The sequence below is a fragment of the Charadrius vociferus genome, unplaced genomic scaffold (assembly GCF_000708025.1).
Source record: "Charadrius vociferus isolate BGI_N301 unplaced genomic scaffold, ASM70802v2 scaffold758, whole genome shotgun sequence".
Taxonomy (NCBI): Eukaryota; Metazoa; Chordata; class Aves; order Charadriiformes; family Charadriidae; genus Charadrius; species Charadrius vociferus.
The window spans coordinates 2,779,165-2,795,687 of NW_009649934.1; the positions used below are offsets into that span (position 1 = coordinate 2,779,165).

Sequence of the window (16,523 nt, forward strand, 5' to 3'; positions counted from 1 at the left end):
GGAGACTTGAGATGGTCTGCGATGAGTAGCTGGGTGACCTTCATGGCAGGTACAGCTAAGTCAGGAGGGTGGTTTCTGTCTGCAACCTACAGTTGGTATACTGCGATGATGTTTGCAGTGCTCAGGGATCAGGGTAACATGCATTGATGCTTGGGGTCTTTCTGCTGTATACATGTCAAGGATACCAAGAAAGGGGTGTTTTTTTGAGTGATTAGTTAATATATTGGTTCTGATATTGATCTACGATGCTGGGCCTATATCATTATGATACATTGTTTATGGCATCCATTTTCTACACAGGATTTTGTGCACAGTCTGCTATAACAGTTATTTAAAAGACTGATGGCAGATTTGTGTTTTTTATATGTAGTAATTCTGCTATGATTTTGAGCCTTGAGGCTCAAAGGCTGGGATTTCCTGGGCTCATTATGTACCTGTTTTCTTTTCTCGCAGGGCTGCCTCACGGTAGAACATGAGCAGGTAATGCACAAGGAGCACCACTGGGAATCATGTCAGACGAGTCAATCTCAGGGAGTGATCCGGACCTGGACCCGGACTTGGAGCAGGAGGATATGGAAGAGGAGGAGGAGGAAGATGAGGAGGAGGCGATGGAGGAGGACAATGATGGGGATGACGAGGAGGACTTACTTGATGAGAGTGGTAAGCGAATGGGGTTGTGAATCTCTGCATATGTTTGTTATACAAAACTGGCGTTACTAATTTTGGTGAGTGGCACCTTGGTAGGTTGCATAAGGGTTAAGATTTGTCCAGCGCTTGGTAGGGAGAAGTGCTTATGTGGGTGTTTAGTTTAAACAGGGATTTAGAGTAGGTTAAATTTGGACTCCTGGCCAAAAAAAAATTCCATCATGAAAACAAGCCACAAGCATAAATTGTAAGGAGGGTAGAGTTTTTAACACAGCTACAGATTCTGGGGAAACAATTATATTAAGAAGTAAATAAATCCATTTACAATTACTTGTATTATTAAAAGGATCTGGTGAAATTAAATATATTTACATCACTGGCTTGCCCATAGGTAAACAATTCAATGGATGCTATGGGCAATTATCATTCACTTATGATAATAAACTTTAATAAGTGGAAAATGTTCTTTTCTGACAGCATACAGGTTTGGGTTTGTTTATTTGTTTTATGGCATGAAAGGTAGCAGTGCTGACTAAGTAAGTTGTCACCTTCTATCCTCACCTACTTAAAACTTCCCCGGTCTCCTCTTCAGTTAGGGCCAATATAGCTGTTTGTGGACCTGTGCTGTGCGGGTTGCATTTAAGCAAGATTGGGTAACTGTTCTGGTTCATGGCTTGATCCTAGAAGTACGTTTGTTGGTCCAGCAGAAGGGATGATGGCCTAGGGCACGTGCACAGGAGTGCATGGCTCAGGTGGGAATTCGCCCTTTTATCGTATAACTACAGCCCAAGCCTCAGGCGATGCTCGCTATGCTTCCTTTAAAATTGTGATTTTTATTAATTTCAAAGGGCGTGCAGATTTTTGAATGTACCTACTTCAACCTTCCGAGAACAGTCTTCCTTTTCTTGGCATAGAATGTGTTAAAGACTCATACTTCTCTCTTCTTCTAGGTATTAAAGTATTTTTGGTTTCAAAGTACATTGTTGTCCTTGAGGGTTGGTTTGGGTTTTTTTTATATGCTTTCAGCCTCGTGCTACTGTTCTGATGCTGTTCTGATTTAAAATGGTTATAAAATGTTTATACAAATGAATTTTATTCCTCTGGTTTTATTCATGTGATGGCTTTGTCTAATAAGAAGGTAACAGAGATCAAAGTGTTAGTTCAGGTAAGAAACAAAGGAATTCCCAGGAGAGATAGGAAAAGAGGAGATTACTTTGCCTCAAAGAGACTGGTGGTGACCTTGTCACTTTGTTCACAGGAGCCTTCACCCAGTGGAGCAATAGGAAGCGTGACGTTGTAGACAAACTTTTATCAACAGAGAGTGGCTGTATGTCATGTCCAAGTGGATCATTCTCTATGGTTGTTTTATCATAGACCTATGTATTTTGTTATCTATATCTATATATTTTGGCTGAATGCTCATAATCGTTTGCCAGGATTATTCTTTCCAAAGCAAACAAAATTAATGTAGGTGTATCAGAACATCAGTAACTGTTAATGACAGCTGTTTATTTTCATCTTAAAACACTAGAACCATGTCCATGCTTTATATTTCTTTATTTACTAGTTAAAAATAAATTTTAACAAATCTAGGAAATAATGAAGAATAAAAGGACAATTTACATATAACTAACATGAAATGTTTTTACAGTTGTTCATTAGGTACAGGAAAAACCCTCTTTTACACAATCTGAGCAAAGCTAGATTGTTTCTGAGGTTTCAGATTGATTCAGCTTTAATTCTGTCTGCCAGAATATCAGGATGCTTTCTGTGTGCTTAGCTGCGTAAGTATTGTTTTCTGTGGAGGTGTCCACTCTGCTTTTCTTGATATCTCTTCACAGCTGCATACGGCCTCAGAAATGTCATTTGACATCTATATTACCTTAGATCTAATATAAAACCAGTCTCCTATTTGGCCTATGAAATATAGCTAACTTCCGAGTTAAGAGGATCATTTTATTTGGCCTGTCTGATGTTTATAGTCCCGTCTCTTTGTAGATGACCCTCATTCATAAAAATCTTCTTAAGATCAGGCAGTTACTTTTATTCACAAGAAGGAAGGAATTGGTGTAATGTTTATACTATGAACCTTTTAAAAGCTTAATTTTAATAATTTCTGTTAAAAGTTTGTTCTCCCTGTTCCCAGCTGTGCTCTTCTCCTCCCCTCCTGGTATTGTGGTTGTTCCGTAGATGTTCCATTAGGGATCCTGGGGGGATCCTTCCCTTGTGGATGGGCTCTTGCATATTTCTAGCACTACAAGATTTAGATGATTATTAATCTTTCACAGTTATTTCCTTGGAAGCGTGACAAGCTGTGTATACATTTTCTCCAAACTGAAACTGATTACTTGTTTTAAGTAATAGTGATTATAACAATTATAAAACTAACATTTTACTGCTTGCTTGCAAAACAGTGGCTTTGTTTTGAGAATGTAGGTTTTCCATGTTTTGATGGTGACTCAGATTACTTATGAACCTTTCAGGGTTAGTGTAATATTATCGACACCTGTTAACGGTGAATAGTCTGGTCTCAGACTTAGCAGTGACTTGTGTTTTGCACGTTTAACCTGTTTTTGTATTTTTGATATATGTTGTGTGTGGAATTAATACTTTTGGTGGTTTCAGTTTCAGAATTTTCTTTGGGTTCTTTTACATTCTGGTAATTAAGAGTGCTATCTTCAGTTTTGGTGCAGTTTTTCCCATTTCTGCTTTGAGAAGCTGAAGTTTTGTTTGCATTTAGTGTAGACTGTCCCATAGACGGTCTACAGTTTACTTTGGTTTGGATGTTTATGGTGCAAACTCTGTCTTGATGAAAGCAGTTCTTATACCTTCTCCCTCTGCCCCTAAGGAAGAAAAAGAACACAGAAGGCTAGTTTTCTGAGTATTTTGGAATAAGTGGGAGTTAATGACCACACAGCTTACATCCTTTGTACATTTCTTCAGTGCTGGTCAGTTAATGAATCTTAACATCGTGTGTAGGGGCTCATAGCTTTAGTCTTTTTCTCGAGAGCACTTCTTCCAGGACATACCTACACCCTGACACCTACAACCCCTTCCTAGTGGCTGCCAGACTGCACACCCATCCTAGCAGCTTCAATCCTAGCTGGAGGCTTCCACTGCTTTTCCAGCCTTGTCATCCCTGCCCACTGCATCTGTTTTCTCATCACTTGTGGGTAGCAGCACTTGTTTTATCATGTTCGATTTTGTGATCTGTGCGTGACTGCTAAGAACTTTTTTTGTTAACTCCCTAAATCCTTTTCACTAGAAGTGTGATGTACTGATAACTGTAGAGATAAAGGGCTGTTTCAAGTCCTGCACTTTTTCTCTGATCCTAGTGGTTGCTCAGGGCTGTGTAGCGCTCCATAGGAATAAAAGCTAATTTGAGCAAAGAGGAAACAAACCTCCAATATGGATTTTACACATCATTTCAAATGCAGTGACTGTTCATACCTCGGAGCTTTCCCAAGGAGCTTTCCTGTTGAGGAATGTTTGAATGAATCCCACTGCAGTGCTCTGGGGTTTTTTCACTTTCTGAATGTCTTTGGATTATTCTGATTGAAGTCTCTGGAATTCATTGTCTCCTAGTCAAACATGTTGCTGTAATTCTGCTATTAATAGTGAGGGCAAGTTCTTGTTTTCTTACCTCTGAGTATATGGGTTAAACAGGTTTTTTTAAGTGTAGTTCAGGGGTAGAAGTGTAAAGACCTGTTTGTTTCAGTTTTCTGAAAGATGCCTGAGTGAGCACATGCGTTCAGACACTGTTCTCAAAGGCTGCCGGTTGTGTTTGCGTTACAGGGTGTGTGGTACAACAGACAGGGATTGGACTCGGTGTTTCTGGGGTACAGCAGTGGACAGTTTTCCAACACCATGGCAGTACTGCATTTCTTAAGGTACAGATGTACCAGGAAACACCAAATAACAGTGTATTAGATGCCGCTATTCTGCTATGACGATCTGCATGCAATTAGCCTTATCTTCTGCCCTGCATCATCCACTTTGCCTGTTCTCTCCTGTCCCATCCCTTCTTTCTTTCCCCAGGGCTGAGGGCTTGCTAGCTCCATGGCATCTCTGTTTAACTAGTGGAGAACAGGAGAAGATGGAGGCAATCTGCGCTCCATCTTCCCACCTTGGACTCGTACTGTTCTTCCTCCTCCCTGATAAAGTGCTGGAGCAAAACCAAACTGTTGTGTGGGCCTTCTGTGGACATGTGGACCCTAAGAGAGGAGTGAATAAGGAGCACAGTCATGTTGGTGGTACAGTCGCAAGTCCCAGGAGAGTGGAGGACACACAGGTGCCTGTGCTCTTTTGCACTGCAGCTTCTTAGTAGGGTGAAGGCACCAGGGCCAGGTCTTAGAACCTCTGAAAGACTGGCAGAGGAGGTTAGTGAGGGTGAAGAGAGACCCTTTTCCTCACCCTAGCCTCTTAAAACTCTGCTCATCCCTGTCTGTGACATTTGATCCTATCATGACAGATTCAAACAGAGTTACCTCATGTTTCTGGAATATGATCCAGAACGTATTTCAATGGTCGCTTTTTGTTTGAACCTGAGTGTGCCACTTGGTAGTCACAGTTTTGAGTTTCCCAAGATGCCAAGGCGGGAGTACTTCACTTCAGATGACAGCCACTGTCGATTCAGGCTTGAAAAACTCTTTGCTTTCCTTCAACGCTTGCTAGAGGAAAGCCTGTTCAGTTAAAGGGGTGCTGCTAGATGAGCTTTGCATACAATTTTCACTTGGTGGTTGGCATGAAATTACAGCAAGAATGGATTTTGTTTAATGTGGTGTTCCTTTGTGGCTCATCATCATGGTCCATGCAGCAAGGGGTGCAATTACATTGAAAGTGAAATTGATTTGTAGCTGCCTGGATAATTTCCTTGTCTAACCTGAGGGGGAAAATCAGTAGTTAACACCATACTTACTAGTAAGTTCATTAGTACCCGGAGTTATTAAAGCTGAAATTATTTTGGAAATTTGTTTTTAAAGTCATGTGGAAGCGTGGGTTAATACTTTTTTGAACGATACATGAATACATCCTTGAGGTGCAGGGAGCTGCTGCTCATTTTGGGAGATGGTGTTATTCATGTAGTTCCCACCCCAAAGTTGTTCAGTCTTTTCTTCTCCCCAGCAAAGTGCTGGAACAAAACAAAACTGTGGTGTGTGTAGGAGTCCCCAGCTGGATGTGTGGGGTTGGGAACAGAGAAAATATCTGTCCTTAGAGGGGAAGAGAGGAAAGTCTTTGGTATAAATCTGTTCGTTTAGCAGGCTCCTCCTGGTCACGTACATGAGTTTTTTTGCTTTTCATCTGAAGTTATTCTTATAAATTAGGTCATGTTATACTCACCTGTATGAAACTGAGAGGCAGAGGAAGAGTGTGGAGGCAGTCTCCTGAATAACACCCTGCTAAATGATATCCTATTTTGTATCATTTTATACCCAGATTTAGAAAGGCCTATACTGCTGAAGGGAGAGAAAAAAAAAAAAGGCGGGGGGAAGAGCTGCTGTTAGAAAGCAATTTACCTGGATGTTTTACTTGATTTGGATGGTCCTGCTTGTATTGGTAAATGGAGATTAGTCCCAGCAACTTGAAATCTTTTTGTCATCTCTTTTGTGTCCTGGTTTGAGGTAAAACAGGACCAATTTTGTTCAGTAACTACTTCTCAGCTGGGCCTCTTCTAACTCCTGAAATTAACAGCCTATTGTGCAGACGCTGTTGGCTCTCAGAGCGATAAGACCTATGTTTATAGCTGATGCCCAGGCATGGCGTGCAGAGAGGCTCTAACACCCAAGGCCAGCGAGCTTTGTTATTTGCCCCCTTGAAGGGTCAGAAGCGGAAAAGCGTAGAGGGGTCCCACCTGCGGGGAGGAGCGGACTGGACAGGTGACCCAAAACTGACCAACAGGGTATTCCATCCCATCTGCCTCAGGCTCAGTATAAAAACTTAGGGATCAAAGGGTCAGCCCTCTTTCTTCAATGGCCGCTGTCCGAGGAGGACTCTGTTCATCTGCCTCTGATCCCGATCCTGAATCCAGATCCAGAATCCAGTTCCCGTCCATCACTGACTCCAGTCTGGGACTTCCCCAGTGCCAGCCAGTGAACTTGGTATGGTATTGTATATATTTCATTATTTTCTTCTTATTTTGTTATTAATATTTCGTTAAAGTAGTTTAGTTCCTTCTAAACTCATAAGTCTCTGTTTGACTCCTCTCTCTTTGAAGAGGGGTAGGGGGGAGTATCTGTTTCTTGCCCGATGGCCAGTTCGGCCTAAACCACAACATTTTGACAAGACTGCACACTGTTTTCTCTTAGGAAACACTGGTTTTAAGTTGTCCTCCCCATCTACAAGAAAATGAAATGCTTTCCTTAAGAAGAGGAGGAGCAAATACGTACTTCTTTGATCTCTCAACTCCTTCTGGAAAGCAGCTTTTCACAGCTGTGTGTTTGGGTGGCATCGATGGTAGATGGGCATCCCAAGGTCGAGGCAGCCTCAGGGACTGTAGCTGCTCTTTGAGGAACCCTTTAATGAGATGCTTCCATCTGCTGCAGTACACCGGCACAGTGGACTTGATTGCTTCTTGCTTTCTGCCTCAAACTGGTGATAGATGTGCTTTGATCTCTTGTCCTTGTTGTTTAGCTGGTGGCAGGGGCCAAGGAAAGGCGCAGACCTGTCAGGGTAAGCTTGGAGTGGAGAGGAGGCACTTTGTTGGTTGAAAACGGATGAACTGGAGAAAAAGAGGGAGAAAGAAACAAAAGTCAGTACTTGGTAAAATCTAGAAAAGCACTGGAAGATGATCAGGAGGGTTCCTTTCATTTGAAGCTCTGCTGTATTCTGTGTGTACCTATGCTAGGGTAGTGGGTGCCAATAAGTCATAATCCTATAATTTAATCTGCAATTTACTGTTTGCACAGCGCAAGGTGGATATCTTGAGGCGAAGAGTGGTGACTGACATCTTTCTGTTTTTTTTCCTTCTTGGTGGACTGTCCTATCTTGATACTTTTATTTTGGTTGCTTGTGGCTGGATGCAGCTCCCTCTAGAGTCCACCAGTGCTGTTTCTAAAGAACCTAGAAGGGCATGTCCTGGGGAAGCAAACCTCGTCTCAACAGTAAGTTTGTTGCCTCTGCAATGGCCCTGATCTTTGTAAGCCTGGGAAACCAAACCTGAACGTCTGTGTACCACGGGGAACTTTGATGTTCTTAAACAACCAGGTAGATTTTAATGCTTGGAGTGACTTTTCGTAGACTGTCTTCCAAGCCAATTATTGCCTGCGAAGAGGATGGCCCGTGTGGTATCATAGAGGTACAAAAGTAATCACCGCATGTGAAAGAATATGCTTGGGGATTAATATCCTGCATATTGGTACGTGTTTAAACCTTATCAGATTTTTATGGGAAACTGCATTATCTTAGAAAACAATCCTTATGGATCGGGGTGTTTATATGTGTTTTATTGTGCAGGTGCAGGCTGTGGGGCTCAAGCTCAGGTCAGCTGGTTGTGGATAACTCAGCCAACCTGCGTCTAACTGGAGATGCTGGGTACATTTCTCAGGTGCCTTGCTATAACTAAGAAACGGAAGAGGGTTTATTGTTTTCTCAGTTCCCGAGAGGAATAAGAGCATCTCCAAAGTTGCTTTGTGTCTGTCAAGCATACGCTCTCCACCTCCGCAAATCTTATATTTGAGAGTTGTGTTGGTTTCCTAAGACCCAGAAAGTTAGGAACTGGCTGTCTTCTGTGTTTCCACAATCCAGCTGAATGAAATACAAAAGATATAATTAGTATCAAAGGTGGAAAGAGACTGGATACTGGCGTTTGCCATTTTAGCCATCCTGCTCACTGAGTAGTGCAGAGAGGTTACATTGAAATTGCAGGGAAGAAGGTTTGCCCCTCACTTGGGTAAAAGCCCCACTGATTTTTCTGGGAACTTTGCTTCCTTACAGACGGCTGCATATTTTACCCGTTATTTTTATTCTGGCAGTTTCCCTGTAGTACAGTCTGTCTTTCAGAACAAATGGTGTTTCTGTGTGCAGTCTGAGGGGTTTGGACCTGCCCGGCTAGCAAGTGTCTGTGTACCCAGCACGTTGTATGGGAGCTGCTAATGCCCGTGCAGACCCCGTGGCAGCCACCCAGCTCCCTTGAAGTGGCTTTACTGGACTCACTAAATGGTGACATTAAAAAAAAAAAAACAACACAAAAAACCCAAACAATCAAAACAAAACTCCTCTTGGGTGCTTTGCTGGGAACAGCCAGTCCTGTGCGCTTTGTTAGTTCCCTTTCTGCCGAGCTGCAGGTCGCCTTACTGGGCATTTTGTTTGTGTTGGGGCAGTTTTGGTTGTCGGGAGGTGATAGAGGCAGGTGGAAGTCCCTTGTCTACGGGCTCTTTGCCCGTAAATCTGGGAGGAAATGGGGGAAGGTAACAGGAATGGAGAGGAGAGTGGGAGGAGTGGCGCCTGGGGTTTGTGGGGGTTTTATTGACTGATTCCAGCGTTTTGACTAACCCTGTGAACTAGGTTATTCTCAGCGGGGTGAGGTGTGGCTTGACGGCTGCTGTGGGAAGGAAGGATGAGATCCCGAGGAGAGCTGTCCCCTAGCCCCCTTCGCAGGGGATTGCAGACTGACGATGTTGCAGGTCAGTCACCGAGCCTTTCCCCGTCCGCCTGCTCCGTCTGAAAGTGCGGACTCGTTCCCTGTCTCCTCTGCTTATCCGAAGCAGGGGGAAGCTCCAAATGAAAACGTTTGTGGCTCCTCGGCCCCTCTCCCGGGCTCCCCGACAGCGGCTTCCTTTTTGAGAGGGTGGCACAAAGTCTGGCACAGCCCGAGTGTTATATAACCTGGAGTAATGACTTGCTTTACTTCTTTAAAAGGAGGTGATGACGCCAGAGCTCTGCTTCCTTCAGACCCGCCGATTGGGCACAGGGACTGGCTGATCTCGTGCAATGATGTGGTATTATAACTAGCTATGGGGTTGGGTTTTTTTTCCTCTTTTCTTCCTCCTTCCCTTTGATCTATTGCGTATCATGGGATACAAAATAGAAACCCTTCTATGTGGTTAAGAACAGCCCACGTCCATGGCTCTGTATTTTCTATATCTATGTAAATGGATTTTTTTTCAAATGTTGTTTTTTTTTTTTTTTCTACCTGTAGCTACATGTTCTCTTTTCTTAAAGCTGCCACAGGGAGCAGGGTCAGTGAACGAGTGGTTATTAGCCGAACAAAGAATTGCTCCAAGTCTTCCATGGAGAGAAGTATCTTGTTTCTTCCTGCTTTTCTGATAGGCTTTGCAGGATATGCTTTATTGGTCGAAAACTTGCTTTTCTCATTTCACAAAGCAGCCAGAGTCTCTGACGAAGGACAGTCACGCTTACTTCTCTGTCACGTTTGGTACCGTTTTCTCCATGTATGTTTTCAGTAGTCAGCTTTGCAGCACACTGAGTCATTGCTAATAGATACTGTACTCTGTCATCTGCAACTTCTGAAACCATGATGAAATCACAAGGAAACTAATTAGCAAATTTGTAACATGGTATTTTCCCTCTTGCACAGGTAAGGAGTGGCAGAGTGACTTTGCCAAGGTTACCTGATGAGTGTGATGAAGCCAAAGTCAAAATCCTCTGCTTTACTTTTTAGGCAGCGCCTCTCTTATTTTCAAATGTACTGGGGGAAACGCTTCTCTGTTTTGCATTTGAGTTTAAACTATGCAAGGGGTCCTTATTTTCATTTTTCCTTAATTTATCTGATATTGTGCTGTTTTTAATGACTGATTAAATAAAATGTGCGTGTAGCTATATGTTATACAAGTACAATATTTTTAGCCAAGAAGTAGCAGCAAGTTTGGAAGGAGATGAAACTGTTTTAATTAAATTAGAAGTATTCTTCAGATTTTAAAACACAGTATCACATCACAGTTATTTGCTTTATTTGTCATTTTAATTTCCAGCTTAGGCTTTATAGAAAACTGCAACACTGAACTTTCAGAACTGTCTGGCTCATCATTTGGATCAAAGTTTTTTTGATGCAATACCCATTTTTTATTTTAATAACAGTAGTTTGTACTACAGATGTTGGAAATGTCTTGTTCACATTTTCTTCAACAAGCAGTTCACTGACTCAGTCTCAAAAAAAAAAAATCTAAGTAGGAGTCAGAAGACATTATTTTCACTTGCAAATGTGCAAATAGGAACGAGACAGGAGAAAGCTACACAATAAGATCTTTTGGGGCTAGGTGAACAGAAACTTCTAGTTTAAATCTCTGTCAAAACAAATTTTGCAATTAAAACATCTGTAGATCATCTTCATCTGTAAAATATTTAAATACTTGAATCGTTAGAAGCAATTTTAAAATGGTGCTTTTGTGTACTGTTAGCTTGTGATTTATGTCAAATTTGCACTTAGATGAAAACTGGAATGAAATTAAAGTTGTACAAAAATCACTCTTGTGCACATTGTGTCATCTTCAGCAGAAATGTAGCAAGTTATAGGATGAGATGAGAATCAGTTTCTTGAATATAACTGCGATTGTAACTCAATGGATTTAGCTTTGATTAAGATGATGATAAATATCTATGATCTAAATGATGATGATCGAAATCCTTTGACTTAAAAACATTACGTCTTGTCGAATAACAGCTTGTTTTCTTCAATAGATATAAACAACCTTTGAAAGCCTGGGACTGAAGTCTGAAGCAGTATACGTTTTGCCAGTGATAGTCTGAAAAGCATTTGCAGAAGGCAGTGTTTCATCACTACCTGTATTTTGTGTAATTAGACTATTGTTACATCATGTACCACCTCCCCTCCAGTTATGATTTAGCTGTGTGGGAAAGAAAATAAACCAAGATTTATACGAACACAAATAAAATGAGAAAAAAACAGATTGATTAAATCTTATGCTTTACAGTTCAGTCCAAAACTCACTGAAATCAATGAAAAGACTCCCCTAATTTTCCATGGTTGGTTTAGATCTTATTCAAAAAGAGTTTCTACTACAGTGTTTGTTTAAAAAGCAAATGATTCTCAAAGCCCAACAATACTCAGTTGCCAACAAATAGTGTTGTAGAGTTCAATTCTGGCTGAACTGTTTTAGATTGAGAAATGCCACCTATACCATGACCAATGCAAACCCCATACTTGTCGTGTTTTCCATGTTGCTAAAACAACACGGAAAGCAGGACAAGGAAAGTAGCCTTAATGATGTTTCTGTGTGCTACTAGCAGCTGATAATCGAGAGTGAAATTTGGCTGTCAAGCCTAGTTTGTGTTTAATAACTTACAAACAATTCAGATTTGTAGGCAGCTTCTGCACACCCCACTGATCACCAGCAGGTAGAGGAGCAGCTGGTGGATGTGGAGCACGCCTGTGAGAAAGCTGTGGGATGGGGAAGGGACTGCACAGCCAGCATGGAGCAGTCGAGGCCAGACAAGGAAGGTCTCTTCTGTTCTGCAGGGTGGCCATGAGGGTGAACAGCACATGGGACGGTCATTGGAGGAACCACCCCAGCGTGCAGGGACCAAGAGTGTGGTGGCACATTATGGACCCAGTGCTTCTCACCCACACTGCCCTTGGTGGGCTTGGATCGGGTCAATGTTGAGCAGTCCCAGAGCTGCTTGGCCTGCAGAGCTCAGCAAGGGGAGCAGTGGGTTGAGAGAACCAGGTTTGAGGTGGAAAAAAGGCATGGGGGTGGGGAGGGAGCTACTCCAGCTTGAAGGGATGGGGGAGGAGAGTCACTTGTGATATGTTTTGGGATATTTTGTTGAAACTTTTTAGTTGAACTGAGTTTAGGTTGATCCCCTTCAGTGTTCTTGGCTATACAGAGGAGCTAGTGTCCTGAAAAACTTTATGATCAAGCTTCTTATATGTGCACACAGATTTAGGTGCGAGTTTTAACCCTTATGAATTTGCAGTGCTCAGGGATGATGACATTGCTGCTAAAAAGACGTGTTCTGAAGGGCCTTTATCTTGATATTCTATGAAAATACAAATTTTAGATTAATTTTTTTAAACAGGGGAATCTCCTATGTTGTTTGCAAGGGAACCTTCCAAGTGACAAGAGTTTCTTGAGAAGCCTCTTCTGATGTACAGCACAGTCGTACAATTGCAAAGAGGTTGTGGCCGGAGCGTGGGGTAGGTGAGGTCTGACAGCTAGGTAAGATTTCAGACCCTGTAAGGGAGGGAGAACATTTTTCCTCACTGGCAAGGCCGGCCTCACAGAAAAGCTATTCAGTAAATGGGCTTATCTATAACAAGATTACCTTCCATGAGGAGATCATTTTATAAACTGACTGTTTCTGGCAGATCTAATTCTTGGCTGTGTGAATATGTATTTGTCATGGCTGACAGTGATGGCCCCACCGGTAGGCTGTTGTGAGTAGAAAAGCTGGAAAAAATCCTTTCCATTTTGCATACTAGGGTGAAGAAGGAAATTCCCTTTTTATTGCTCTGTGCAGAAGGACAACAAGTGTAAGTCGCATCTTTCCCTTAGTGAGTGGATCTTCCGTTTTCCTGATGCTTGACTGCTGTAATAAGCATGCCTTGGAAAGCACCCAGTTGCATTTACACAAATACTTGTCTTTAAATCTTGCTTCCCAGTTTCCTAAATCTGTTAGGTCATATGCTGAGGTCATGTTTGGTTATTTATTCCAACCCTACAAAGTCCTTATAAGGCCTGCTGCAAAATCCTCAGCTATGTACTTTTCTTAATATATTTGTCCCTCTTTTCCCCCTTGATGACCACTGTGTGTTCTTATGTACTAGCTAGGCTATGTGAATCTGTGACATAGGTGAAAGGCTGTCTTGTTCCCGAGCTGCTTCATTTTAAGAGTTCATCTTTTCTTTGGTAAAATTTATATGGCTCTAATTATAAAAATAGCACCTTGGGTTTGTTTCGAAGTTGTGATGTACCCTGAAGGAACGAGGATATTTTGGTGGCAGCAAGCATTCACTGCGCTTTGCCACCCCCTCGAATGAAGGGTCTCATTAAAACATCTGAAGTCACACAAAGGGTGACGAGGCTCTGCCCTGGCGGTGTTTGCAGCCCTCTAGATCAACCTTTACTGCTACGAGCGCAGCACGTTGTGCTGTTCGGTCCCGGAGCCCTGCAGGTCCGTGCCAGAGCTGTTCAGACACAGCCTGCTTCGGGCTTCTTGTGCCCATCCTGGTTTTCCCGACTCTCGCTTGCCAGTTGTTTCAAGCAAAGAGCTGACTTCATTACGTGGACAAATGCTCGCTAGGAGCGAGCTGATTTCATTATGTGTCTATCAGCCTGGGTTTGTTGTTTGTTACTGGCATTGGGTGTGCCTGTGAAGGGAACCAGGCGTGGAAGAAGTCTCTGTAGCACCGAAGGAGACCAGGCATGATGGTTAGCCTTTAGGGGTTCAACCACAGCTTTAAAGTACTTATTCTCTCCTCTACTTACTTATTCTCTCCTGTAGCTGTCCTTCTAGTGCAGATGGATGATGGGGGGGGGGAAGGCTCACTTAGAATAAGCTTGTGCTCCACAAATTCTGAAAGGTTGTTTCCTAAAAACTGGGAAGTCTCGTTCATAGTCCCTTTGCTGCACTGAGAGCCTTCCGCAGACTAGCGGTGCTGTACGAGCTGCTGATTTAACGAAGCGAACTGCAGGATGCTCTTTTGCCTATTACAGGTTACTAGCTCCCAAGGATTCGCTCAGGTTTCAGTTTCAGTTGTCCAGGTTTCTTGGAAATTAGCAGGCATCATGCAAATAGTTCATAAAATCACAGATGCCAAGATAATTTTCAATGCCGAAAAGGCTGTACTTCTTTTTGCAACCGATTTCCCCCCGCTCTTTTCCTTTTGTGCTGTGAAACTTGGAAGAGGGGTTACGGTCCTGCGTGTCCCCTGCTCCAATCGTCCTGTTGTCTGTTGGGATTCCCCTTGCGCGGGGCCCCGCCGGAGCCGGAATGGTTATGTAAGGATTTTTATTTTATTCTCAGTCTTGGTCTCTGCCACTAGTTGAACTGGATCACGGGCTGCGTGAATGGGATCTGATCTGAACGGCGTGCAGCTCTGCCGCTCGAGAGAGGAGAGAGACCTCCCCCATACACACCCACTCAGCCTCACTGCTTTCTTCTCTCTTTTAAAACTCTTTTTTCCCAGGCGTAACCGGGGTTGCTCCCGCTGATCGGGAACGCGTACCGAAGCCAAACCGGTTGGGCAGCGCGGCTCCAGGCATCGGTCCCCAGTGGAGTAGCAGCCACCTCAGGCAGGGCTGTGTTGTGTGACTCTCCGAGCAGGGGAGGAGATAGTGACAATTTTTATTTAGGCTGAACACGAGGCATATTTAACTCGTTATATAAGAGTGACCCTGGTCCGTCTCGGCTGGGTGCAGGGAGGATATATGCGTACTGATTCCCGTCACACCGGCTGGGTGGATTCAAGCACTAGGAGCTATTTACCAAAGTTATTTTCAGAAACCTTAAGGGCAGGTTTCCCTGCTGTACCCTGGACTGTTTTATCAGGAGGCATTTCCCGCTTGCGAACTGAACAGCCAGTGAGAGTGGATTTAGTGCTCGCTGGGCTGCGGGAGAGATAAGGAGTTGTCGGGAGTGACTGGAAACTTTTGTCCTGAAGACCCCGAGACAAGAATAGCAGAAGGGCTGAGAGCGTGCGGCCACATTGAACCAAGCGTTGGGGCAGAGGTCTTGCCTCAGTGCGCTGAGCAGCATGTTACTCTTGGATGAGTCTCAGCAGTTTCCAGGTAGGACACAGGTGGGGTTTTTTGTGGGTTGATTTTTCCACCTTCCCCTGCGTTTTCTTTTCCCTCTTGCTTTCCTGTTACAGACCATTCATTCTGCCACCCCTGTGCTGGAGCACCCTACTCAGTGGCTAGCAAAGTGCATCAGGAACTGAGACTCCTCTGTGGGGCTCAGGTTTTAATTTGCTACCTACCGGGCAGGGATGGAAATGGTTGAATTTTCAGAATCTTGCAGTGCCTGTTGGTTTGATGGAGGGGATATAAGAAGGAAGCTCTTTCTTTCTTTGTGCTTTTAGTTCTGAAGACTTTGGTGATGCGATGTTCTGGGTCTGGCTGTTATAGTTTCTGCTGCTGTCATACTGTAATGCTGCAAAAATAATTTTTAGCAAGAGAGGAGGCAGTTGTTAATATCAGTGTGATTTTTATATCCAGTGTCCTCTACCCCACCCCCTTGAACTTTTTTTGTATACTTTCCCCCAACACCCTACTTGATAAGAGTTTTTAGAGCTTCTTTTGTCAATGAAATAGTTGGTGACTTGCTGACCGGGCAGCAGGTTGGGCATCAGGCAGAGCTGTTGGTGCTTGCTCCGGATCCCCTAATTAGTGCCTAATAGACTAACAGCTACTTGGCTCCCCCCCACACCCCCCCGTCTAATGGAAGATGCTGGTGAAACCCTAACATGAATTTACAGTTTTGGGATGGCTGCCACTTAGTTTGCTTGCTGGTGGAAGGACGTTTTGTGGTGGAGAAAAAACTTTGTTCAGATTTGAAGAACTTTCTAAATTTGTAATTTAACTTGTTACTATGAGATCAGGTACTCGGGGATGTGAAACTTCTTCCACCTTGTTCACGTGGCAAATACCTCTAAAGTTCATGCTATGGGTTTAATAGGCCGGTCAAAAATGGTCCCCAGGAGTTCCAGCTCTGGGTTCCTGGTTTATTATAGGAGTCCAGTGCAGTGTGGTCTTCATGAGGAGTTTTTGTTGCCCATTAGTGGGAGGAGTGAACTCTAGTGGAAAAAGAGAAAATCCATCTTTTCTTGCTTTCTTATTTCTCTGGTTGTGATGGCAGGACAAAGAAGCGAATTCTGGGAGAGTGTGAACTGAGAAGGGAAAGGAATTATGATACAAAATGAGTTTGGATAAATGAGGAATCTGGGTGATACAAGTGGCTTA

The 16,523-nt window shown here is 43.2% G+C and overlaps 1 protein-coding gene across 2 annotated transcripts in view; it reads left to right on the forward strand.

Moving 5' to 3' along the window:
* Nucleotides 1-509: 509 nt before the first annotated feature.
* RAD54L2 (RAD54-like 2 (S. cerevisiae)) overlaps nt 510-16,523 on the forward strand; it is a 44,216-nt gene continuing 28,202 nt past the window's right edge. The window contains exons 1-2 of one of the 2 annotated variants that reach the window (XM_009891263.1): nt 510-657; nt 6,732-6,748. In XM_009891263.1, coding sequence (XP_009889565.1) covers nt 510-657; nt 6,732-6,748 — 165 coding nt within the window. Of the gene's footprint in view, nt 661-6,731; nt 6,749-16,523 lie in introns of both variants that reach the window. The other variant, XM_009891262.1, reaches the window with a different exon arrangement.